The 26,445-nt window shown below is 55.4% G+C and overlaps 1 protein-coding gene across 2 annotated transcripts; it reads right to left on the reverse strand.

Annotated features, from left to right (window-relative positions):
• Positions 1-2,277: 2,277 nt before the first annotated feature.
• On the reverse strand, positions 2,278-26,030 carry ZDHHC18 (zDHHC palmitoyltransferase 18). 2 transcript variants are annotated; one of them, XM_045782180.2, is made up of 10 exons: positions 25,614-26,030; positions 21,114-21,274; positions 11,041-11,190; positions 9,349-9,486; positions 9,183-9,231; positions 8,538-8,640; positions 6,964-7,076; positions 6,000-6,099; positions 3,586-3,663; positions 2,278-3,014 (listed from the first exon to the last, which is right to left on the reverse strand). In XM_045782180.2, the coding sequence occupies exons 1-9, from the start codon at positions 25,934-25,936 to the stop codon at positions 3,622-3,624; spliced, it is 1,179 nt and encodes a 392-aa protein (XP_045638136.1). In that variant the 5' UTR covers positions 25,937-26,030; the 3' UTR covers positions 2,278-3,014; positions 3,586-3,621. The 2 variants fall into 2 exon arrangements, with proteins under 2 accessions (XP_045638136.1, XP_045638135.1); XM_045782179.2 differs by lacking the exon at positions 3,586-3,663.
• Between the last annotated feature and the right edge of the window lie 415 nt (positions 26,031-26,445).

A 26,445-nucleotide genomic window follows, 5' to 3' on the forward strand; every position in this document is an offset into this window, starting at 1 on the left:
GTGTCCCTAGGAGAGGGAAGACAGATGGATGGTCAAATGTGCTCACTCAGCACTGCCTCCTCCTTCTCCAGCAGACCTTCCTCTGGCCTACGCAGTCCCTAGGCCCTCCAGGACCTTCCTTTGTACTAGTCATCCAGCTCAGGCTTTCCCAAGTCCTAGGGGGAAGCTGGAGATTCCAGAGCACCGGAAACCTGGAAGGCAGGGCCTGGCCGGCCTAGGAATTTTGGAGGTGCTCTGTTTCTAGGAAGGCAGTATTCTCTTCCTATCACTCAAGCCAGGAGACCTGGCAGTGGAGACCACAAGCTCCATGCCCTCAGCACAGCCAGAAGAGAGAAGAGTGAAAGGAAGCCTCTTTACTCCTCCCCCTCCCCTGCTGAAGCTTAGGGGTGAATCTGGGAGCCAGGCTACCTCCTGCCCGCTCTAGCCTGTCGATCCTGACTCAGTTCCTGTCTCAGACACCTCCCTTTGCCTCCAGGCCTCCGTTTCCCAAGTCCAGGAGCCCAGGCAGGCAGGAGGCGGCAGGCCCTGGCAGGGCACGGAGTTCCACCGTCAGCCGCCTGAGTCAGCAGGACAGGAGCCGGGGCTGCGGCCCAAGGGGGCTTTCCTCATCCTGCCGGCTATCTTCCACATAGCATCTGTCCCCGCCAGCACGTTCAAGAGGCAACCAATCCTTAGCTGGCAGTCACGGGCTTGTGACACAGAGAAGGCAGCAGCCAGGTGCTCTCTAACTCCACTGAGAACAGAGGACAGGACTCGGAATACAGCAAGAGGGAGTGATTAGAATCCAGGAAAGAACTTCCTACGAAATTTTTCCCAGTCTTGGAATGATCAAATTAAACAGATGACTGGAGGGAGGCATGGCATCTCTTACCCTGGTTAGCTGCAAACAAGAGTTCAGTTATCCAGCCAAGGGCTCACTCTACTAGTTGCCTTTGGGAGGGAATATGAGATTACTTTTAAGTGACTCAGCTATGCCGAGTCTTTTTCTCCTCAAGGCACTGCTGTTTAGAGTATCCCACATCTCCTAGACCGGTCCAGTCTAGGACACAGTGTGGAGTTAGTGGAAAGACAATGGAATGTCAGGCTGTGCGACTGCATCCCCACTCTGTTTTAAGGCCTTTCAGGGGAAGGGAAAGTCCTTTCCTGCCTCTGAGCCTCTGTTTCCCCATCAGTACAAGGAGGCCAGCACAGATCACCTCTAAGCCCTCTGATGGCTATGAATAACAGCTTCTTTTTTTTAAGATTTTATTTATTTATTTGAGAGAGAGAGAGACACAGCCAGAAAGAGAGGGAACACAAGCAGGGAGAGTGGGAGAGGAAGAAGCAGGCTCCCAGCGGAGGAGCCTGATGCGGGGCTCGATCCCAGGACTCTGGGATCACGCCCTGAGCCGAAAGCAGACGCTTAACGACTGAGCCACCCAGGCGCCCCTGAATAACAGCTTCTAATTGGGTTTTTCCCTTGAGCGCCCCTCCTCCTGAAGCAGCCCCATTCATTCCTTGGGTAACGCAGAAGGGTCAGAGGTTAGGGCAGAGATTGGGTTCAACTCTTGAGATTTGCTGCTTTATCAGCTGGGAGACCCCGCACAACTCCTGTGTCTTCCTTGCGCCTCAGTTCCCTCATCAGTGAAAAGGCTGCCATCACCTTCCTTGTAGGTCTAGGTGAGAAAACGGGCCTGGCACTCGGCTAGCGTTTGCTCAACGGCTGCCGCCATTATTTCCTGGCTCTTAGCATACTGTGCCTGTATCTCAATGTGGGGCAGCAGCTGGGGGAGGGAAGGTTCCACGAGATTGTTAACCTGGACTGGGTTCAGTTCAAGGGGTGACAGTCCCAGCTTGGTTTGGGACTTTTCAGAGTTGAGGTCAGCTAAGGCTTGAAGGTCTCTGGCACTGAAACCAATTCTAGAAGAGCAGAGTGAAGAGGACACTGGCTACTCTCTGGTGTCATTTCTGGCTTTACTGCGCCTCTTCTTTTAAATCTCCAGAATGGGGGCGCCTGGATGCTCAGTCGGTTAAGCGACTGACTCTTGGTTTCAGCTCAGGTCATGATCTCATGGATCGGAGCCCCAAACTGGGCTCCATGCTCAGCGGGAGTCTGCTTGAAGATTCTCTCCCTCACCCCCCCAACTCGCTAAATAAATAAATCTTTAACTCTCCGGAACGGCACTAACTAACCAACTAGAACAAAGCTGGCAGTGAGGGTTAAGCCAGATGTTCTGCACACTCATCACAGGCCTCACCCCTGGACCCCAAGTAAAGGTGGCACCAGACAGCCAAGGATATGGCAAGAAGAGGGAAATCTTTATTTTGGTTAAAAAAGGTACAGGACAGCAGACAAGCAGCCCCCAGCCGTGGACTCAGCAGATTTCCTAGGCCCAGCCCGGTTTCCTTTAGTTCCTCTGAAGAACGCAGGGCTGTCAGAGCTAGCGCAGTGCCGCAGTGCCCGGGGCAAAGGGTCCAAGCATCCTCCTTGCATCTCACCTACTTGGGGCAGTGGGGATGGAGGGGCCGTGGGAACAGTGTCAAACCGGTTGTGCTTAGAACAGTCACCAAACTTGTTCAGCAGCGTCATCAACCACCAACACCCCAGAGGCTCCTGAAGAAACCTGCTCAGCTCCACTATGGCTATGCCTGATTCTGGGAGCGGGCGGGCTGTAAGGCCAGATTCCTGAAGAGTCTGGACACCTTACAGATCTGGGGAGGGGGAAGGGGAGTGGAAAGGGGGCAAGTTTCAGCATAGTATTACGTCATTGTGCTGACAGCTGCATTATGGCTTTCTACACTCTGGCTGGCATGGAGTGGGGACGGGGGCAAAGAGGCCAGCCCCTGCCCCCTGTGGGGGGCTCTAGAGAGCACACGTGTGGGGCAGGCTTGGGGGCAGACCCTGTAGGCACAGACGGTGGCAGATGGGCCACGGGTTAGGCAGGTGGAGGTGCCGGGTGCCTGGCTCCCCTCAGGCCACTCCTGGAGAGGCAGAGAGCAGCGGTCCTCAGGAGGTCCTTAAGCCCCCGCACACACTGGAGATCCCAGCAGGACAGCAAAGAAGGAGAAGAGAGAGGATTAGCAGGATTGGGAGAGAGGAGGCCTGCAGGGGTGCTGGTGGGGACAGGCGCTACCCCAGCACTTGCCTCTTCCCCACAGAAGGGCCGAGGCTTGGGCAGCAGACAACAAAGCAGGAGAGAAAACGGGCAGGTGAGAGCTGGGCAGGGACAGAAAGCCAGGGCACGAGTGTTGGTGACTGAGGGCTCCTGCACACCAGGACACCACCAGAACAGGCCCAAGCACCTCACAGCAGGTATGCCGCCCTCTCCCCAACCTCACCCTTCCCCTCCTGCTCCAGTGGGAGAGCTGCTCTGCGTGAAGCTACTTCCTCAGTCCAGAGCAGGGCTGGGCTCTTGGCCCTGCCCTCACGCCCCGATCCTTCTGCTTGGGGGGAAGCCCTGGCGGCCCTACCACCGCCAGCACACACACCACACCACACACCAGACAGATGGATGAGCTCCATGGGGTTGGCAAGGCATGCGATGCGGATGAGATGGTGTTGAGGGGAGCGGGCAGTGCTGGCTGACAGGGGAGATACGGTCTTACCCGCTAACCCTCTGCCAAGAGGCCTGTTAGCTCCCCTCAGGCTGTGCAGGAGATGGCAAAGTCCTGACACGTGTCCTCCTGGGGGAGATACCAGAGAGGCGGGCCAGTGTTATGAGCTGTCTGGCTGGGCCCTGCCGCCCAGGTGGGGCTGGGGGCCAGGAGGCTCTGGCCCACAAACTGGAATCTACTGTCTCGGAAATATTTCCTTCGCTGGGCACTGCCTGGAGGTCAGAGCGAAAACACAGCAAGGGAAAAGAACTTGGGAGTCTCCGAGTCCCTGAGGCAGGGGAAAAACAGAGGGGACAAAGAGGGGACAGGATGGCCTCTTCTTACATGCCTATGGGGACCTCGCCCCCTTGCCCAGCCTCCAGCAGACAGACTCAGCCAGGAGAGGAGAACTTTAGCCATATCACCGGGCTTCCCGCCTTCTGCCTCCCCGGGAAAGACCAAGATCGGCTGAAAGAATAGAGGGCTGCCGGCTGGGGCCTCAGCAAAGGAAGGGCAAACAAAAACCAAACCAAAGCAAATCAACTCTTAAAAACAAAAACTTTATTACAAGCAGGAACAAAGAATACTGGCTTAAATAAAAGGCAGGTGGGAGCTCCCCTCCTCTAGCCAGCTCCCTCCCCACTTCCCAGTACCACTGGAGCATGGCCCAGGGTCCTGACACTAGGGCAGAGCAGCTTCTTCACAGGGGACCTGCTGGGGCTGCCATTTCTCAGCTGCCTGTGACCCACTAGCCTCTGCAGCAAGGACGGGCAAGATGTGAGGACTTCCTCGTCTCTTTCCAAGGGCTTCAGGCCACTTGAAGGGCCAAGGAGGGGGATGGGACAGTTTCCTATCTATTTTGACAAGAAGCTATAGTTTCCAGCAGAGAAGTTTCCTTTGAGTCTCTGGTCCAGATTTAGGCCAACCTTCACTCACTTCTTGGACCAACCTGCTCTTTCCTCCCTTTTCTCTGGACGGAGTTCTCCAGTTGGCAGAGACTCCCTGTCCTCTAGCCACTGGCACTAGGTCCCATACTCAGAGCCCAGAGGAGGGAGTGTGGCTTGTAGAATGGCAGCTCCTCCCCACGGCCATTACCCCATCCTCCACGCCCAGCCTCAGCCTGTCTGGGCAGGTCCCAGGCTTCCTAATGTCCGAGGAGGAGGGAAAGACAGGAGGATAGGGGCTGAGCTGCAGCGGGAACCCAGGGATCTCTTGTGATCAAGGCACGGGCTCCCTGTGGCCATGGCTCAGGCTGCTCCCGCTGCTGCTGGCTGACACCCGAGGGGGATGGCGGGGAGAGGGACAGCCCAGGGGATGTAGGGAAGTGGGAGCCAGCCACATTCGTACGAGGGCACATGCGAACACACACACACACACACACACACACACACACTCACACACTCATAGCCAGAAGTTCTCTTATAAATTTATTAAAACCAACTTGCCTTCCGTTAATCCTTAGCCTGGCACTACACAGATAGAAATGTGGCTGACTTTTTTTTTTCTTCTTCCATTTAAAAAATGCTATGTAGAAAAGAGGTCTATAAAATTGTGCAAAATACCCAGCATTAATAAACCCGTTTCAAGTATTGCCAGCATGAGTATAACCTGCCTAGCCCAAGACCCCACTTGGGAGAGAGGTGGGGGGCCAGACTGGGATCCCTTAGAGAACCCTCTGTGGGGAGCAAGAGGACAAGGCCCCCACTTCCTAGTGTGCCGCCCAGGAATCTTGCAGGAGCTGAGGTCTTGGGTGCCCGGCTGGCTGGTGTGGCTTCCTCTGACACAGGCTGTTCCCCACCCACCCCCACCTCTGCCCTTTCTATCTGGAACCCCAGCTCTATCCTATTGGCCAATTCCATACAAAAAACAAGAACAAAAACGGAAGAAAGAATAATGATCATCACAAAAAGAATGAAGAAGCCCACACACCAAAGCAGCCCACGGAGGAGGCGTCCTCTCCTACAGCCTGCTGTCCAGAGCCCAATGCTCTTAGGTCCTGCTGCGCCCCCAGGCCTCGGGGCTGAGCAGAGCCCAGCAGCTCCCCCACCTGGGAGGTATCGCACTCAGTCGGCACCCTCACTCACACGGGGCTTGCCCTGGCACAGGCAGAGACTTGGCATGGTCCCCTCGCGGCCTCAAGGGCCCTGGCCTCTCTCTCCTGTCACCCCTGCCACTGATCAGCTTGGGGGGATCTAGGACCCAAGGCTGCAGGAACTTGGGTTTGGGGAGCAGAGGGTACAGCCATGGAAGTGTGGGGAAAGCCACGCAGGGAGGGAAATAAATACGAAAGAGTCTTTGGCGGCTCTGCTTTCCTTGGGTGGAATGGGGAGGGTCCCGGCAGGTGTAGAGCGCGGCAGGTGAGTGCGGAGGGGTGGACAGGCCAGCAGCTGGCAAGTACTGAGCCCAGTTCAGGGGTGGCCTCCTACCATGCTGGCATCGGGCTTGGCTCCACAGGCTGGCTCATCGCTTCTGATGGGCGAGGGCAACACGGTGTCGGACTGCACAAATCCCCTTCGGTCGATCAGGCTTCCAAAACACAAGAGGGAACCCGTGAGGGCCCTGCCCAACACCAGTGATCCAGGCTGGGGGCCGAATGGCAGAGTCCATTTCCCAGCCAAGGGAAGACCCAGTCCCAGAAAGCCTGAGAAAGGGCAGCTGATCTCCATCTGGGGCTCAAGACCCTTCCCTTCCAGAAGGGCCCTCTCTATACTCTGGACACCTGGTTTTGGCCACCGGATTTATTCACCGTTAATTCCAAGCGGCCCATCTGCTGTCTGGCTGCCACAGAGCCAGGCTGCGGGTAAGGGGGAAAGTAGGATGAAAGGCATTTGGAAATAGTGGGATGCCCACTGTTACCCACTCCCCACCGCAAGCATGACAGGCATATCAGGCAGGACAAACTGGTGGGGTGGGGGCGGACAGTGTGGGAATTTAACTCTTGTTCTGGCACTCTGGCGCCCCCTGGTGTGAAGACAGAGGGGCACTTCCCAGCAGGTCTGAGCCACCAGGGCTCTTCAGCCAGGAGGGAGGAGGGAGGCCCCGCCCAGTGCAGCCATCAGCAGCAGCAGGCCAGCGTTGCTCAAGCGTGGCCAAAACATTAACTGTGGTGATCCCTGGGAAATAAGATTACATGGGATATCTAATACTCTTCTTAATATTTTGCACTTAATTTTTTTCTACAATGAGTATATGTGATTAACAATTACACACAATTCTTTTATGTGACAAATGTCTTGAGTGCACCCTGCAGGGGATGGTGGACAGAGGGCTTCTCTGGTGTAAGGAGAGGACTGCTGCTTCCAGAACCTTTTTGAGAGGTGTGGACTCACAGGGCTGCCCTGCACTGGCCAGGCCAGGCCCTGTGACCTCTCCCTGGCACCCGTGGCTTACCTGGGGGGTAGGGGGCCGCAGAGCACAGCACAGCAGTTGGTGATAACACTTTTGTGGCTGTAGGGATTGACGGAGGCCTCACCGCCCCTCTTGCTGGACCACGAGCCTTTGATCTGCCGAGCAGGACGGAGGTCTGAATCAGGCACCTCCCTTTGCTTCCATTTTCTAGGAGGGAGGTCTAAGAGCCTGGGAAAAACTGGTGAATTCTGAAACCAGTTCTGGATAGACTATTGGAGGGGACGCATCTTTAACCCAGGCTATTCAGCAAGTCTGGGGGACTGCTGGATGTGGGGGGGACCTGGCAGAGAGGAAGAAGCCCTAACCAGGACAGAAAAGAGAGCCCAGGCAGAGAAGCCTCCAAAGGCAACTTTTTGAGTGCATCCTCTCTTCTCTGACCAGCCACCTGTGAGTGAAGGTCGTGAAAGGGGACAGGGCTCAGACTGACCTGGCTGTGAACCCTGGCCCTGCCACCGACACACTGCATGACCCTGGACAGGCCACTCCTCTGAATCTCAGTCCTCATTTGAAAAATAGGGAACTCTGATAGCATCGGTGGAACATTCGATGAAATCTTTGCCTGTCTCTAGATCTGTGAAGCCAGCTTTCGAAGGCACTGAGGAGTTTAGCAAGGAAGCATACCTGCTTGACTTTAACCCCCAGTTTCCCAAACTTATTTGTTCATCACACTTCTTTTTACTCAACCCCTAGTAATGCCCACGAAACCGCCTTGGGAGATGCTGGCTGATGTCATTTCTGCTCTGTACCAATCACTCAGCACATGATACCCTATCATGAGAGTGAAGTTTTGTTTCCCAGAATGAGAGGCTGAGTTCAAAAAATGTATTTTCTGTTGGTCATGGGCCTCTGAGCGGTAGCTGAGGGTGGCCCAGGCACAAACACTCTCATTTGCTTTCTTACCGTTTGCGAGAACAGGAAGGGGAGGTCAGGTCTGGCCCAGGGCTGGGCACACAGTGGGTGCTCAAACAATGCTTGCTGGTGGAGGTCTGCAAGACAGCCTCCCGGTCCTGTCCTCGCTGTCCCCCTCAATAAGGATGTCTCCGGGAGCCCCAGGGACACCCTGACAACCATCACGGCTCTACTGCCTCTAAGTGCAGTGTGGCTGGGGGCACGGCAAGCGTAGCCATGGCTTCCGGCCGCAACCCTGGCTCTGTCCCTTTCCAGCTGTGCGACCTTGGGGCAAGTCACTCAGCCATCAAACAGGAGAAAAGCAACCCTTCTCCTTCTGCCTCAGAGTTGGCAAAAGGACCCCAAAAGAACTCTGGCAACAGTCACATGCTGGCCAGTGTCATGACTTACGGCAGAGCACCGCCGCTGGGTTAGGGAGAAAGCCCGTGCCGAGGGTCCGAGGCCTACCGGGGCCCTAGAAGCCTGCACTGCGTCTCCCAGGGCCAAGCTGTGAGTGCCGGAAGGCAAAGCCTGGCCGCCTTCCGTCTCCACCCATGTTACCCCAGCGGCCCGAAAGTCAGGCTGCCCTGCGGCCGCTCCAGCTCCCTCAGCCCTGCCGCCTTCCCAGGACCCTGCCCAGGCATGGGGATGGCTCCAGCCTTACTCACGTCTTCGTTAGTTGTCAGGTTGGAGGCGACGAGGTAAGTATGAAACCCTGAGAGGCCCAGGATGGACCAGATGGAGAAGAAGCAGATCACCAACTCCAGCACAGTGAGCAGGGTGGTCAAGGACCCACACGGGGACAGGGCCGGGAGCCTTCCTGGGGTCTGGGAGCTTGCCACGCTCCACCTTTCTCCCCTGTCCTTCCACAAGCTATTTCCTCAGAAAGGAAGGGAGTTTGTAACCTTCCTGTGGTCCACTCACTTCTCAGCAGGATCACCTCCTGGGCCCCAGGGAGGGTTTGGGAGCCCCTTCAAGAGCAGGATGGGTGATGGACAGTAGAGGGAAATGAGGATTCCAGGCACCAAGAACCAAACACAGGACATGGTCCAGGGCGTTTGGTGTCTCAAGGGAAGACAGGGACCGTGGCTCCTGAGAGTTCCTGGCCACTCCAGCCCCCTGACCACAGCACTTAGGATCAGTTCTAGCCCGGGCGGGAACAGAAGCGGCTGGTATAGCAGATTATTCTTGAGGACAAACACTAGCTCTACACCATTCCCCTCTGTTTATAGGAGGTGTGGGGACCATCCCCCCCCCCACCCAGTGAAGGGGCCTTGCTCCCACCAGGGCATCCACCCGCTGACAAAGGATATCTTGCTGGTGTCTCCTTCAGAGTGGAGAGGAAGTTGCTTCCCTGAGAGCCTGGGGAAGAAAAAACAGGGCAGGGCCAGCTCAGAGGGACAGTGACCGCAGCCCCTTGACTTGGCTGAGCTTGCTGGCCCACCCCTCCCGTTCACCCCTGCCCCACCCCCAACTCACGCAGCGTCAGGTGGGTGACCACACAGGCGAAGATGAAGGCCGTCAGGAATGAGAGGGAGAGAATAAACGCGTAGAAGAAGCGGTAGTTCCGTCTCCCCACACAGTTGCCCACCCAGGGGCAGTGATGGTCAAACCGCTCTGGAAAAGGGCCAGGGGAGATGGGTTAGCGTGCCTGGCCTGCAACCAGCACCGGTGTTCAGAGGCCTCCCGCCACAGCTGGGGCTTTCCTCCGACCCCCTCCCCCCGCCCCGGGCCCCACACAGTTCCTCAGACGCTCCCTGCTTCTGGACCTCTGTGCACAGGTTCCTACGGCCTCACATTCTCTGTCTCTTCACCTGGTTAAGGCTAGTTCCCCCTTCATGTCTCAGCTGCAAAGCCACTTCCTTAAGAAAGACTCCCCTGATCCCAGACAAGGTGAGGGCCCTCTGTTATCTGCCCCGTTACGTATCTTCTGCAGCTCTTCGCCCATGTGTTTACATACTTATTTATAATGAGTGGCCTGGCCAAGGACCCCTGCTCGATTGTCAGCTCCAGGAGGGGGCCTGTTTTGGACTCACACTGAGCCGAATCCCAATCCCAGGGTCCAGCAGTGCCTGGTACAAAGATCCACAAAAAAGTACTTGTTGCCTGGCCTATGACCCCGGCCACATGCCAACAACCAATGATCCCCATTCCTTGCTCTAGAACTAGAGGTCCAGGGAGGGGCTGGGCGGCTCTGTAACTTGTGGAGAGCGGGCATGAAAGGCCTCGTCAGAGGGCTGAGCTCACACCAGCACCATGTCCCCAGGGGCGGGGATCCCACCCAGACTGGTAAGGAAAGTGGTCTGTGAGAATATGGATCACAAGCCCACTGCAGGCCTCACACCATGGCCGGCCCTCTTCACAGGGGGTGGGTGGGGCGGGTTCTCAGGGATGAATAACACTCACTGAGTCACCCACTTCCCTGCCTACTGTCATGGGTGTTCCCTGCTGTTCTCTCACTCAGGGAGTGCTGAGCTAGTGTGATGAGCTCACTGCCTAGGGACCATGCACAGTCACCGTGGCTCAGCTTGCCTGGGTCCTCTTGCGTAGCGTTTCCCTTATGACCCCCTCCCAGGGGCACACCCTCAGTCCCCAGCAAGGCTGCCCGGCCGCTGGCGAGCAAGAGGAGACAAAACAGTTTCTGGTTCCCCAGCAACCGCTGTGGTTGTGGGTCAGGAGCTTAGCTTCCGATCCTGGCTGCGTCCTCTCCACTTTACCAGCTTGAACTCCTCTGTTCCCAGATTCTTGTCCCTCCCAAACCCTGGGAATCAGATCAAAATCGTTGAGTATAGCTGGTCCTGGGCCACTGGATGGTAAACCATTCTCTTTCTGGACCAAAAATATCTAGAATGTTATTGCTCCAGTCTCTGGTTCCTGGAAACTTGGACCTACTGAGAACCAGGCTGAGGCCTGGAAGAAGGGTCCAGGGCCTCTCTGTATCTGCCCCATACTGCAGAGATGGGGGAAAGGAATCCACCAGTCCTGGGCTGAAGCCAAGATACCACTGGTCACTCTCTGCGCCTCTCCCCTGAAACCCTCCTCCGTCAGAGCAAATTTGGGTGAACCAGACTCCCTGCCCAGCTCTGGCTGATTCAGACACAGCCCCACCCCCATGAGTGACTCCTCTGTCTCCAGGGCTCCCTGCATCGCTCCCTGCTGCCTCCCACTTACCCACACAGTTGTCACAGACACTGCAGTGTGAGGTCCGGGGTGGCCGAAACATCTTGCAGGTGAAGCAGTACTTCAACTTGACCATCTGCCCATTGATCATCACCTCCCGGGTCCGAGGGGGTGGCCGGTATGTGGAACTGCCTGTGTTATCTGAGGGTGGGAGGAGAGAAAGATGGGGGATGTTCAAGCCAGGAGCCCCAGCTGGGGAGAAGCCACTGCTGCCTAGCAGGGACAAGAGAAGCCTTAGGGAAACCGCTTTCTGGGAACAAGCCACTGGGATAAAATGCGGGCCCAAGGCGGGGAAAAATATTAAGATCTGCTACCAGCTACTGAAACTTGCTGTGTGCCAAGCCCTGTGCTAAAGCTTTGCACACCGGCTCACACACCGCTGGCCTTACACAACTTCGTGAAGGAGACCCTGGGAAGATTTAGGGAGGTTTATCTGAATCTAGTCAAGCCCAGATCTAAGGTCCAGTTTCCAGGAGGTTCAGGCAATGGAAGGACAAAGTGAGCAACACTATCAGAAAATAATGAGATCCAGAATGTGGGACACTTACAAGACCACTGGCCTGATGTCTAACAAAATCAGTGTCACTTCCAAAAAGAGAGGGAGATAGTTCTAAATTAAGAGACGTGAACAAATGCAATGCACGATCCTAGATTGGATCCTGTTTTGAAAACCAAACCAAAACACAACAAGAAAGACATTTGGCAGGAAACTGGAAAAGGACTATAGATTAGGAATTTGGGAACTATTAATTTTCCTAGCTATAATAATGGAATTGTGGTCATGCAGGAGGCTGTCTTTAGATTTTGAAGACACATGTTGAAGTATTTATGGATAAAGGGTCTATAATATCTATAATTTACTATGAAATGGTTTAATAAGAATTATAAGTATAGGGGCACCTGGCTGGCTCAGTCAGAAGGGCATGTGGCTCTTGATCTCGGGATTGTGAGTTCTAGCCCCATGTTGGGTGTAGAGATCACTGAAAAATAAAATCTTTTTTTTTTTTTTTAAAGATTTTATTTATTTATTCGACAGAGAGAGACAGCCAGCGAGAGAGGGAACACAAGCAGGGGAGTGGGAGAGGAAGAAGCAGGCTCATAGCGGAAGAGCCTGATGTGGGACTCGATCCGGTAACGCCGGGATCACGCCCTGAGCCGAAGGCAGACGCTTAACTGCTGTGCCACCCAGGCGCCCCTGAAAAATAAAATCTTAAAAAAAAAAAAATGGAACTAAGCACCCGAACATTTCTTCTTTAAAAGCGGCAGCAGGGTAAAGGCCGGTGGGGTGTGAGGCCAGTGGACACACTCTGAAACCCGGTTTTGCCACTCTCTGGTTATGGGAAATGTTGAAGTCAAATGAACTTCTCTGAGCCTCGGTTTTCTCACTTGTAAAATGGAAGTAACAGAATGGAGCATGAGTCCAGGCTCCACCACTTACTAGCTGGGTTTTTCCTAACAGTATCATTTGCTAGATGTTCGACCAGGCAAATCATCTCATCTCTGTGCCTGTGTTTCCTTGATCACTGAAATGGGGATAATAGTAGTACCCACATCATAGGGTTGTGGTGAGGGTTAAATGAGTTAATATACGTGATGTGGCACAAAGTAATGCCCGAGAAGTACACAGAATTACGAGAAGGAAAGCAAGAGGCAAGGAAGAGGAAACACTTCACTGAGCGCCGACTGTATGCTAAGCACGCTGTATACATTATCTCCTTGAATCCTGAGAACATCCCAGCAGGTAAGGTTATCACTGCCACCTCCAGGCTACGGTTAAGGAGCCTTTTTAGTGAGGTGAAGTGACGTGCTCCATTCCCAGCTAGGAAGTGGCAGAACCAGGATGTGAACCCAAGTTTCCAGAACTTGGGTTCGAGGTCTTTTTGTAAAATTTAAAGTGTCACAATGAGTGTTATTTAACCCTGCCTGGTTCCTTATTTCTGCCAGTGGCCCAATCCAAGGGCTGGAAAGAACCTCAAAGAGCATATAACACAGCCCCTAGCACCTAGCAGACACTTGATAATTGTCCCTTCACTGCCTGCCTCTCTTCTAACCCCTTCAGTTTACAAATGAGAAAACAGGCCCAGAGAGGTCAGGGAAGGTGCCCAAGGCCACACAGCCAGTGAGTGGCAGAGGCAGGGAAACTCCGTTTGGACACCCTTTGCAGACCCTTCCTTCTCCCTGACCCCTTCATGGCCAGTCACTAAGTCTCATCAGGATCTTCCTTCATAACCTTTCACTCTCCTCCCAATGCCCTAACCCAGGCCAGGCTCCTGTCACCGAACAGGCTTCCCCAGAAGACTCCCTGCTTCCAGCCCCTCTGTGTTCCAGCCCCCCTTGCACACACCCCCACATTTCTCTCAATAATGCCTTGGAGTTACAGCCCTTCACTGGCCTCCCCTAAAAACCAGATAAAGGACAGCTTTCCGTCCTGATCCCAGGGCCCTCCACAATTGGGCCCGACCTCCACGCCCGGCTTTTTTCCCACTACTCTTCCCCGAGTCCCTGCAGCCTCGGCTTCCTGCCCCTGTTCCAACCAAGCCCTGGCCCCTGCCTTCTCCTTGCTCACCGGGACTCTTCTGCTCCCTGTGCAGTCCCCAGCAGCTCCTCTGAGCACTGCTGCCACGGGGCTCTTGGGCCTTGCACTCGCACCTGCTCCCTGCCGGGGGCTGTGATGGGACTGACGCCTCTGTGTCTCTCCACCTAGACTGCATGGCCCCTGAGGGCAGGGATGGCCGAGTAAACAGGCAGTTCCAGGCTTAGAGACCATGAGGGAGCGGGCACAGAGCATACACTCCGGACTCAGGCAGGCCTGTCAAATCCTGACCCCTCCATTTACCCGCCAGTGCCGTCAGAGAAGTTACTTAACCTCTGTGAGCCTGTTGTTGCATCTGAAAGAGCAAATAACAGCTGTCTGGAAGGCGTATAGAAGGATCAGAAAGAGTACCTGGAAGGAACTGGCGCTTGATGAGTACTTCCTAATAGCTGTTCTCAGAAGGGTCACAAGGCATGGGCTCTGGAGTCTGCAACCCTAGGTCTGAATCATGATTTTGCTACCCACTCACTACGGAAGGAAGTCCCTTCACTTTCTGGAGCCTCGGTTTCCTCAGCCATGAACTAGAGAGAAGACAGTCTCAGTCTCACAGGATTGTGGTGAGTGCTCAGTGAGATGACGCAGGACAGCCCTGAGCCCGGTGCTAGACCCACAGGAGTCTCAGTCCTAACACAATTCACACTGGGACGTTCCGGCAGGCAGAATTCTCCAGCTCCTTCCAAAACTCCCGATGCTACTCCAAACCCAACCTATAACCCTACCCCATGGGCCCCAGGTCCAGCTCCCATCCCTGCCCACTGCTGGCTTCCAGGCTTGGACACAGGCTCTAGAGCCAGACCAGACGTGGGGTCCAACCGCAACTAGCTACACGATGTGAGTCAAGTGGCTTAACTCTGTGCCCTCATCTGCTAAAAAAGAATACAGGACATAATCAAACTGGCCTCCTAGTGTTGTGAAGGAAGATGAAGCGAGAACTCAGCAAGTGGGCTTATTAGCAAAACATTTAGCACCAGGCCAGAGCTGAATAAACACGAGCCATTATTATTGTTCTTTCTACAAAAAACTACATTCCAAACAACTTATTTACCAAACTTCAGAACCCAACTCATCCGTGAGTGAAGGGCAGCCACAGACCCACTTGAGGAAAGAGGAGGAGAAAAGTTCCTGGAATCCTCACTGGGTTCCCACAGGCCCTCCCCCAGGCAGGAAGGGGACTCCGTATCAGTATGTTCTGGGCGGGGGGGGGGGGGGGGGGCAGGCTTCCTCCTCTCTAGAACTCTGACAAAGAGGAAGTGAAGCTCTGCACACCCAACTTCCCTGGGTTGCCAAGAGCCAGGGGTGGGGGAGAGAAAGTGACCCCTGGAGCAAGGGAGCCACCCACATGCGCCAACCGCGGGGCCCTCAAAAGTTGGGTCAAAGGAGGCCACACAGGGATACCGCTGTGGAGACCTGCCCCCACCGGGGAGGAAGGCAAGCCGCAGTCCCACTGTTTATTCTCAGGCCAGACCACGCAGACCAATCAGGGCCCTTATTTGTGCCCGGAGCAAGGCCCTTTGCCATTCCTGACCACAAGGTTCAGCCTCTTAAGTTTCAATAGAGAAAAACAATTTTCAAAGTGTACTGATATTCCCTGTCTCACCTGATGCACCAAGTTGCTCTGGGCTGGGTGAGGGGGTATGTACCCACATTCTACAGATGAGGACTTCGCCTCAAGAGTATAAGGTGGGGCCGAAATTAGAACCCTTCCAAACATTCTCTCAAACATTGCCAACTACTATGTCAAGATACTGTACAAGGCCTGGGGGGGGCGGGCAGTGAGGGGGGAAAAGGCAAGTACATACAGATAAGTCAAATATGGTTCCTTTAAAAAAAAATTTAAAGGGGCTCCTGGCTGGCTCAGTTGGTACAACATGCGACTCTCAATCTTGGAGTTGTAAGTTTGAGCCCCACATTGGATGTAGAGATTACTTCAAATCAAATCAAATCAAATCCTGGGGCGCCTGGGTGGCTCAGGCGGTTGAGCGTCTGACTCATGATTTCAGCTCAGGTCTTGATCGCAAGGTTGTGAGTTCAAGCCCCGCTTTGGGCTCCATGGCGTGGAGACTACTAAAAAAACAAAAAACGACCACCTTAAAAATACATATATAAAAAATAAAATTGAAAAATAAATTTAAAATAAAAATTAGGAAAAAACGGCGGGGGCGGGGTGCCTGGCTGGCTCTGTCAGTAGAGTGTCTGACTCTTGAACTCGGGGTTATGAGTTCAAGCCCCACGTTGGGCCTAGTGCTTCCTTTAAACGAGACAAAAAAAACGCATTAGCTTTGCTCAATCAGTCTAGAAAATATTTGCTGAAGAAAAGAAGGAAGAAAGAGTGCTAAGAGATGTTATCTCTGCCCTAAGGGAGTCTAAGATCTACTCCAAGGCTTTCCGCTTTGGGCTTTTCCCCAAGTAAAAAGACTCTCCTGCTAGCAGGGCCTTCCTGCTGCCTTGTAACTGGGACTCCAAAGCCCCTGGGGCTGTGGTAATGAGGGGCAAGGCTCCTCCTCACTGAGCACCTGTGGGAAGCAAATGAATCTCCCCGTACTTTCCCCCTCACCAAGGGGCGTGCTGTGGGTCCCTCCACCCCAACCCCAGCCCGTGAAGGGGAGCAGGCAGGCATTCTACAGTCACAGCCAGATGGCTGGCTCTGTGACTGAAGCCAATGGCTGGCTCTGTGACTGAAGCCAATGGCTGGCGTGAGAGTCCCCGGGGGCAGGCATGAGCCACTGAGCAGGCTGCAGGGAGGGAAGGCTGGGATCCCCACCTGCCTTGCTGGGTCCTCACTGTTGGCCTTCGTTGCCCCCACCTGTGGAGGAAACAGCTGCAGGGCTGTGGTCTCCCCAGCTTCGAGGTCAGCCACGGTGCCCAGGCCGTGGGTCACTGTAACCCCCATCCGACCATTTCTGTTCATTCCACAGGCTTATGGAGCGCCCGCCACCTACCAGCTAAGGGACAGGCTGGAGGACACAGGAAGAGCATGGCCTGAGGGCAGAGGGAGCGGGTGAAGTTGGTAATTACAGAGTCCGTGTAAGAGGCACTGTGCGTCAAGTCTGGTGACTGTGGGGCAGTCTGATGTCATTCTGAAACCTGGTCTGGCCACTTGCTGGCTTGTGACTTTGAGGAAGCAGCCTAACCTCTCTGGGCCTCAGTTCCTCCCTGGGTGATAATCGTATCAGACCTGTAAGATTGTGCTGGGATGAGAAATACAAAGGCCTAACCCACAGCTCGGGGATCAATGGTATTGCTGGTGTCATACTCAGGGGGAATGTGTGGGGTGGGGGGCGGGAGGTGGCATGCAAGGACGCAACAAAAGGTGAACCCAATTAAGCCGGACCAGGAGGAATGACTCACCAGGGAAGGAGGGCTAGAGCAGGCTGTGCGACCAAAGCAAAGGCACAGAGGCATGAACATGCGCAGCGTGGCTGGGGGCTCCGGGGGGTCGGGGCTGGCGTTGGCCTTGAGTCTGCAAGCAAGTGCGCCTCTGTGGGCAAGTTTTCAGGAAGGTGGAAGAAGTCTGTTTCTTGGCCATAACACTAAGTAACACTGATTCAGGTGATCAGAAAGTTATTCCCTTTTCAATTTTCTTTCAAGCCTTTGATTCCATCAAGGGGAAAACTCTTGATTTCTAATACCTAATAGCTCTGATCAAGCCTTAAAGTGACTATTTCTGTAGGCAACTGTAACCACCAAGAATTCTGTAACATTGTTATGTTTGGTTTTTATGATTATCTTCTACTCGGAGTAAGAGGCTTTCCTTTCGCTTACGAGGGTGATAAAAATTTTCCTTGTAAGATACATTTAAAAACGAGTCACTTAAAGGAAAATACTAAGGAAATGAAGGTACAAGGTGAGATGCAGAAAGGGCAAAAATCATAAAGGCTGTACCCAAATGACCGAACTTTAGGAAATGCTGCTGACGCCACGAGAGAGTCACCCAAATTCTAAGCCAGGGAGGGCTGGGCCCAAATCTGGGTCTTGGAAAGACAACTGTGATTGAAGGGAGAAGCCAGGTGTTGGGGCCTGCTCGGCAGGGCCAATCCAGGTAGTAAATGAGGCAGGTCTGCCCTAGGGCAGTGGGCTTCAGAAGGACCTGAGGGGAGACACTCTGGGCACAGAAAGGCTGCAGTTTGTGACCTGCTGGGAGGTGGCAGAGGGACAGGCAGCCTTTATGTCTGTTCTGTCAGCTGTAAACGTGTCTAGGTCAGTGTCTGTCGCTCCGATCTGGGTGTTGCTATCGTCTCCCATCGCACTGGGAGCCTCTTGGGGGCAATGTTGCCACCTCCTACCACTTTTCCAACTTGCCAGAGTGCCTGGACTCTGTATGACCCTGTAGGGTGACCCAGCTGCATGGCTCGCCAGCTGACAAGTCAAGATCTCAGACCAGGGTGACCAACCGCCCTGGTTTGCCTATGACCGAGGGGTTTCCCAGGACACAAGACTGGAAGGAGCCAGTCAGCCCACCTCAGATAGTCCTTGCAGGGCGGCAACCTTGGGCTAGAGCCTGGTGGGCTGGAGTTGCTGGCCTGCGGGGCCAAAGTGAGCAGCCCACAGTCTGCACGGGCCCCGGTAATCATCAGCTCATGTTTATGTGACCAGCACCATCCACCTCAAAGCTGGTCCCCAACCTTCTTGAAAAGGCTCAGTGACCTTAGTCCTTTTTGAGAAAATATATTTCACCCTGATTAGAAACCTCCTGGCCCCACCCTCAAATCTGGCTCCTGTTCAAGTTTCAGAGTTCAAAGGCCTCAGAGATGTCACTTTCCAGGCTTGGCAGCTGTTTTCAAACGAAAGTCTCCAACCCTGACATTTAGGGCCCTACGTGACTAATTCCACCCCATTCTCCAACCAGAATTTCTCTAATTCTCTGAAGTATTCCTCCTGTTCCAGCCAACATGGCCTGCTCAGGGTTCCATGCCTGTCCCCGCTCCTGCCCATTCTGTCCTCTCCTCCTCTGTTCCTTCTGCCTGGAGGGCTCCCTTCACACATATCCCTGTGCTTGAACTGCACCCAAACTTTAAGGTTTGGCTCAAGGCACCTCTCTATGAAGCCTCTCCATATCCCCCAGGCAGAAGATACTCCTGGTTTCTCTGATCCTCTTCCAAAGCCTAATCTTACCTGTGGCAGCTGGTCAGGCCTCCCACCCTGGACTGAGCTAGCCTGGAAACCACCAGAAGTCAGGGTCTATATCAGATTTGTTTGTGGCCTCCCACCTCCTCCCCCTGTACTCAGGAGTCAGCATACAGAATTAACACATAAATGATTAAACCCATAATGCCTAATTGGGAGAAGTTCCAACTGTCTCTCCATCAGTCACCTGGGGACACCAAGGAGGGCCCCTACAGAGGCTCATCCATTCAGCCAACATCCCCGGGCCCTCCAAGCGGCAGACTAGGTGAACAAGACCTTCACTGTCCAAGAGAGGCTGCTAGGCCTGCCCAACACTTTGTAAGAATCACCATGCAGTACAGGGCCTAGAAAAGAAGGACAAGAAACTCTGGGAACGTGTCATGGAAGGTCTGGCCCAACTGGGGTCATGAAAGCGTCTCGGGGTACGGAATACCGGTGTTGAGATCTAAGAATGAAGTCAGTGTGGCCACCGGAGACGTGTCCCTGTGGCCATCTCAGAAGAGAAAGCAAGGGGGTTGGGAGTCGAGGCACACAGTCCGTCTCCATGCCTCCACTCCCGTGTGCCCACCTGCCTCAGTTTCTGCATCAGCATAGCAGGGCTGTGGGAGGATTCGTGGGGATAATGGATGGGAAGCACTCGGTACACGGTCAAGCACTCCCCAAACATGGGGGATTACAGTTGTCATTATCACCCACACCGCTCACAGGAGGCCAGAGGATTCCAGGCGGCCGGATCTCCAAGCTCAGGCTGAGTTGGATCATAATCCTGCCCCACGATTAGCCCCGACCTGGAGGGAGGAGAAACGGGCTGCCCCTTGGCCTCCCCCGTTGTGAGGTGGAGCGCCCAGCTCAGACTGCAGGCTTCTGGAGGAGCACAGTTGGGTCTAGGAGGCCAAGCGGTGAGCAGCCCAGGGGCACAAGGGGGGAGGAAGCTGGAGGCAGACAGAGGAAGATAGCAACCGAGGCGGGGCGAGGACAGGCCTAGGCAGAGGAATGAGATGAAGAACAAAGGGCGAGAGAGAACATCCTCCCCCTTCCTGCCCGCCCTCCTGAGTTGCTCCAGAAAATCACGGGAATGACTTCCAGAGACGGATGCAGCAGGCTCTGACATTTACAGGCCACAGGTCTCTTCAAGGCCAGTTAGATGTTTAAAAGCCTGTCTAAAAGCCACCCTGTTAGGGGAAGGAACCGACCACGGACCGGAAACCCCTGAGGTGTGCAAACAGCCACGTCACTTCTCCCCAGGAAGGAGCTGGGGTGGAGCAAGCTGAGATGAGGGCCCTCGCCCCAGCACCCAGCCTCCCAGGGGGCCCCACACTGGTCTGCGAGGAATCGAGGGCTGTCTGCGGTGCCCCGGAGCACAGGTTCTTTCTACCCACGCTGGCCTTCCTGCTGTTCATTACACATACCAGCTTGTTCGCCATTCCAGGCTTTCGCTTTTACTGTTTCTGGACAGCATATTACTGGCTCCATCACACCATTCAGGGCTCCTCTCTAGGACCACCTCCTCCTAGAAGCTTTCCCAGGTCACCTACTCCAAACGAGCCCACTCCCTACACCTACTGTGCTCTTCCTCTAGACACCCACACAGCTCAGTCCCTCATCTCGTCACATCTTTGCTTCTTTGCTCAGAAGTCACCCCCTTTACGAAGCCTTCCCTGATCACCCTACTTAAAACATATACCCACCGCCCAGCTCTCACCCTTCCTCCCTGCTTTCCTCTTCGACATCCTAAATGTTTAATTGTTCAGTGTCCTTCTCCTCCTGCTGGAACATCAGCTCCAAGAGGGCAGGGCATTACTGTCACATTTGTTCACTTCTGCATCGTCAGCATCTAGAAAAGTACCTGGCACATAACAGGGGTTCAACCAACGTCTGATGAGAGAATGAGTAAGTACACGAATGTTTAAGGGCAGAGACTCTGGTCAGACTGTATGAGATCTCATCCCAGCTACTCCACCTACTGGGTGGTCTTGGGCCACTTACTTGACTCCTCTGAGACTCAACGTAATCAGTCAGAGGACAGTACCAACAGTCCTTGTCTCATAGGATTACTGGCAGATTAAATCAGATCATGCACGTAGAGAGGTAAAAACCCTGCCTGGCCCCCGTGAGCACTCAGGACTAAGCCGGCGGCCACTGCAGCCTTCACGAGCTAGCATCTCTTGCTTGCTTAGTTGCTCACGGGTTTATCACGTGTGTCCACTCTGGGGTCAGCTCCGGCCTGCCTTACTGACTACTGTGCCCTCAGTTTCTGGCACGGTGTGGGAAGAGAACATCAGGCCTCTTCTCAAATCAAGTAGGATGGAGCTGGGAGACACAGCTCCAGCTGGAGGGGCAGCCTCACCGATCTGTTTCTCCAGGGCGGCCGCCTCGCAGACGGTGGCCCGGGGCAGGATCCCGGGGTCGGTGAAACTTGTCTGCAGCAGGCAGCTCATGACGAAGAAGAAGAGGATGGCGGCGATGATGGGGATGGCGAGGGTCAGCTGGCGGGCCAGGAAGGGACAGCTAGAGAGAGGGGGGGGGGAGAGAGAGATGAGCAGATACCCGGAGGGCTCCCTGGGGCACAGGGCTACAGCACCACGGGGCTACAGCACCAGGCAGGTGTCATCATCCCAGAAACACCAGAGTTCGCAGCGCAGCGGGGAGAGCCTTTCCCTGAGGAAGAGGGACAGCTCCGAGGCCAGTGCCCAGAGCAGACATCACTAATTCATCCTTGCACTTTCCCTCTGAGCCAACAGCAGACATGATCAATAGATCCCAGCACTTTTTTTTTTTTTTAATGAGCTAAGGAGAGGGATCTAGATCCCAGCACCCTTAACCCCCGCACTTAGCTGCAGCCTCAGAATCCTTCTAAACACAAAGCTTCAGGCAGCCACTACCAACTCGCTTGAGTTGACCATCCATAACAATGTTCACTCACTCACTCCACAAATATTTAGCGAGGTCTTACATATGCCAGGCAACACCTTCACCAAACAGCAGTGAGCAAGAGCGTTGTTCCCCACCCCCCATGAGGCTTTGGTCTACTGGGGAAAACAGACCTGTGAACAGAGAAGAGCCACATAGGCCTGTGTGTGCTAACATGGGAAAGAGGAAAACAGCCAAACAGTCAGGAAAGTCTGGCTGACTGAGATAATGCCTAAGCTAAAATCTGAAGAATGAAAAGGGTCAGCCAGGTGAAGGCGGTTAGGCGGAAGAGCATGGTCCGGGCACTGCCACTGTCATCCAAGGGCTGGCATCCCAAGTCAGTGCGTTCAGGTCCCGGAGCCCAGCTGGTGGAGAATGGCCTGTGCACGGGCTGACTTTGAGGCCTGCCCACGCGATTAACTGCTGTCCTCGGCTGTCTTCCCTCCAGGGCCAGAGTGGCACCTGATGGGGTGAGGAGCTGCTACTCGGGGAAATGACAGACTGCTGGGAGGCTAGAATCAGCCAAGGAGCTGGCACAGCTGCGGAAAGCAGACCTGTGGACATCTGCACACTCTGTCCAGAGCCTCCACTGCCAGAGGCTCTGGCCTCCAGAGAGGCCCTCCCCTTGAAGAGCAGAGACTGCCAAGACCAAGGGCTCCAACAGGACCACACATTCTGCCCCAAACACTTCAGTGGTCCCTGGGTCCAAGCCTCAAACAAAGCTGGGTCCTCTGTGTCACCCACATGACAATCAACCAGTTCATAGATAGCCGGACTCTTTGGGGGATGGAGACTTGAAGTCTGAGACTTACAGAACCCTCAGAAACACCAAGTCCTGGCTCCCTGATTTTATACAGGGGGGCCCTGAGGCCCACAGCCACATCCAAGGTCACCTAGCAGCCAACAACAGGACTGGGACCTCCAGGCCCTCAGCAAAAACTCTTATATTCACTCAACAAACATTTACTGTATTGAGTGCCTACTACACACCAGGCCCTGTTCCAGGCACTGGAGACACAACTGTGAGGAGAACGAAGTCCTGCCTTGGTGAAGAGACAGGCAACAAACTAGCAGAAAGTATGCATATAGTATGTTCAGATGGTGGCAAGTGCTTCCAGAAAACAAGTAGTCAAGAAAGAGGGATAGGAGGGAGGGGAGTGGTTTGTTTGTTTGTTTGTTTTTAAAGATTTTATTTATTCGACAGAGATAGAGACAGCCAGCGAGAGAGGGAACACAAGCAGGGGGAGTGGGAGAGGAAGAAGCAGGCTCCCAGCAGAGGAGCCTGATGTGGGGCTCGATCCCAGAACGCTGGGATCACGCCCTGAGCCGAAGGGAGACGCTTAACTGCTGTGCCACCCAGGCGCCCCCAGGGGGGTGGTTTGTTATCTTATAGGGACAGTCTGGGAAGGAGGGAAGAAAAGTGAGGGAGTGAGCCAGAGACTATCTAAAGGAAGTGTATTGCAATCAGTGCAAAGGCCCGGAGGCAGGAATGTGCAAAGAGGCCAATGTGCCTGGAGGAGGATGCATGGGGGGGTGGGGGGAGTGGGAGGAGAGGGACAGAGAGGAAGCCTATCATCAGGGTTCTAGCTCTTATTCGAGAGCCAGGGAGGATTTCAGGGCGGGGACTGGGATCTGACTTAGAATTAAAGGGGCACTGTGGCCTCCCTGTGGTGTGGGAAGTGGGGCCAAAGCCAGGCACCCTGCTGACAGCCCTGTGCAATAATCCACCAAACCAAACAATGAAGCAAAACCACTCTCAGCAAGAAAAGCCCCAGAGCAATGGGAGAGTGTGAGCTCCCTCCCTCCCCAGCATTTCCATGTGCCGGGTCCCTACTGAGGTTTCAGCCCAGTTCAGACCCAGAGGTGCTCTCAGTCCAAACCCAAACCCTCCTGCCAACTCCACCAGCCCAACTGAGGGAGAGCAGAGACAAGGCGAGATGATTCATAAGCCATCCCCAAACCCAGAAGTCCTCCTTTCTCCCTTCTCTGGGAGACAAATCTGTCAACAGTTAAGATACCCACGCAGCCCAGAGAAGATCGTGCTTCTGAACTGACTGAAACCCATGCTGCAGGGTCATGGGGGTCAACTTCCTCCTGCCCACGCTGCGACCCGGGGGGGACTGGAAAAGGAACTTTCAAAACACTCATGCAGGTCAGCCCAGCGAGATGGATCTGAAACTCAGCTCCGGGAACATGCTGGAGGCTGGGGGGCTGCCCAGAGCTTCTGCTTGTTATATTATTCTGGAACTTTTTATCCACCCTGACTCAGAAAGGAAGCGGGGAAAGGGAGAAGCTAATTCATACGAAGTCCTCACCTTGCTTCAAGGGGAAACCCAAGGTTGCAGATATATGATCTGGCAGCTGGAAAGAGTCCCTGGGGGCGGTGTCTTTGTGGTAGTCTTAGCGTGGCCACAGGCCCTTAGGCAGTGCTTTATGGTGGAGACAACAGCTAAGAGCAGAAACCAGCATGAAGTGCTTGTTCCTGATTAAAAGCTTACATACATGACCTTGTGCCACCCTCATGACGACCTATTATAAACCCCGTTTTATAGACGAGGGCACTGGGGCTCTGAGGTGAAGGGACTGCCCCCAGGTCATGCAGTCAGCAGGTGGTGCGTGGTGGGGCGGGACTGGAAGCAGGTCTGCAAGCAGGTCTGCTGGCTGCGGAGATGGAGTTGTTCACCACACCGCACAGTTAAGGAAGACCACAAAGGATGGAGAGAAGTAGGAGGGGAAGTGTGAGTGTGTGTGCAAAGACTCACGCAGCAGATGGCTCAAGCCAGACACCAAGTTTTCCAAGCTGGAAAACTTCCCATACAAAAATGTGACCCTGGGAAGTGACAAGCATCCCTTCCTCCAACCAGAAAATGGAGATACTGTGTGGGCCAATCCTGGGTCACTGGGGATCAAAAGCCCCCACAGGGGCAAATCACGCCAAAGCACTGTGGACTCTCTGGAGAAATAACAAGGCCCTGCGGCTGTTCCTGCCGTGGGACAGGCAGGGGTATGCTCCAGAATGTTGAGAAGGCAAAGAAAACCAGGAGGTCAGAGGTGGGGGGCAGGGGCTTGGCAGAGTCTGAGGGAAGGCTGGGAAACGATGGGGAAGCTAAGGAAGGTGCTGGAGGGAAGGGGGAGGAGAGAGGCCTGAGAGGCCCAAAGCTGTTTGGAAGGTTGCCTGAGGGCCTCGAGGGAGAAAGACTGAGGGGAAAGCAAGGGAGAAAGGTCTGAGCACAGAGAGATAAGAGGGGACCCCAGAGGGGGCCCAAAGGCAGCTAGGAGATTTGTGATGGGGACTATAAAGCCAAAGGACACGAAAGAAATTCAGAAGTTGTAGGGAAGGGACGGAAAGCAAAGACACCTGGAGGGGTCGAAAAGAAGCTGGGGGGTGGGGGATGGGGTAGGCAAGAGGTGGTCCGGGGGAGAGGTGAGGGAAAAGCGAGGGCAAGGAGGTCCGGAAGGCCTGAGCCAGGTTCTGAGAGGGCACAGAGAATGGGGCTGTGGAGGGACACGGGAGGGTGGCGCTCCTGGCAGAGGCTGGCAAAGGCAGGGTGCCAGGGAAAGGCAGGGAAGGATTGGGGGTGCGGGCCACAGAGGATGGGGCATCCAGACGGGCAAGAGAGGATGGAGAGTGGGGTGGGGGTAGAGGAGAGGGCCCAGGAGAGCAGGTGAGAGATATGCAAGGGGACTGGGAAGGCCTGGGGGCAGATCCCGAGCGGAGCGCGGAGGACGCAGGCCCCGGAGGAGCAGGGAGGGGAGGGTGCCTGACAGGTGCAGGGAAGGGTGGAGCGCCCGGGGATGTGGGAGAGGACGCGGGACCCAGCGGGGACCCAGAGGGGCTGGAGTGCCCACGCAGGACCCGGGCAGGTGGGGCGCGCGGCAGGGGGCGGAGGGGACCGGGCGCCCGAGGGGGCGGGGCCGGGGCCGCCGCCGGACTCACTCGAAGACGAAGAAGAGGACGGTGGTGGTGAGGATGAGCAGCAGCGTGAGTGCGAAGACGCCGCCGTGGCCGGCCAGCATGAGGCGGCCGCCGCAGTAGAAGCGGTTGCGGCCCGGGAACACCTCCCACTTGCGCCGCGGGCGGCGGCCGATGCTCCCGCTGCCGCTGCCACTGCCACTGCTGCTCCAGCGCGGCGCGGCGGCGGGCGGCGGGGGCCCGGGGCCCGGGCCGGGGGGCGCGGCGGGGCCGGGGCGGCGCGCCCCAGGGGAGGCGGGCGGCGGGGCGGCCCCGGGGCTGATCTGCTGGTACTCGCAGTCCTTCATGCGGCCGGCCGCGGGCCTCGGCTCGGCGCCCCGCGGGCCGGCCGGGCCGCACCGGGACCGGGGCCGAGCAGCGGAGGTGGTGGCGGTGGCGGCGGCGGCGGCGCGCGGCGCTCGCTCGCTGGGGGCGGTCCCGCCGCCGCCCCGCCCCGCCCCCGCCCGGCGCGGCCTCCCGCCGCAGCGCCCCCTCCGCCTGGGCCCGGGATGGCGCTCGCGCCCCGCCGCGGGGTCCGGCTCCGCTGCAGGGCCCTGACCTGTCCCTGCTGACCGTGAGCCGCGGCGGTCCCTTTTGCACCACGACGGGCCTGCAGATGCGCGCTCCCGGGAGCTTTCTGTTGTTTTGCAATGAAAACATTTGTTGGGCGTCCCCTGTGTGCCAGGCACCCTGCCAAGCGCCGAGATTCGAGTGGTGGACTTCTTGATCTACTTCTGACGATCTGTAATTCCAGGGCCAGGCTTCACCCACCTCTGTACTGACCGGATAGGTATTTGGGGGGGGGGGGAAGGCAGGG

The sequence above is a fragment of the Ursus americanus genome, chromosome 33, assembly GCF_024610735.1.
Source record: "Ursus americanus isolate L20-20 chromosome 33, mUrsAme1.1.p, whole genome shotgun sequence".
NCBI classification, from domain to species: Eukaryota; Metazoa; Chordata; class Mammalia; order Carnivora; family Ursidae; genus Ursus; species Ursus americanus.

Excerpts from the sequence above, each read along its gene's own strand:
- ZDHHC18 (XM_045782179.2), bottom strand. The coding sequence starts at position 25,936 with ATGAAGGACTGCGAGTACCAGCAGATCAGCCCCGGGGCCGCCCCGCCG. Across the intron at positions 9,232-9,348 it reads GGTCACCCACCTGACGCTGC|GCTCTCAGGGAAGCAACTTC; the intron begins GTGAGTTGGGGG and ends TTTCTTCCCCAG. Across the intron at positions 3,015-5,999 it reads CCAAGCCCGATGCCAGCATG|TGTGTGCGGGGGCTTAAGGA; the intron begins GTAGGAGGCCAC and ends TGGGATCTCCAG.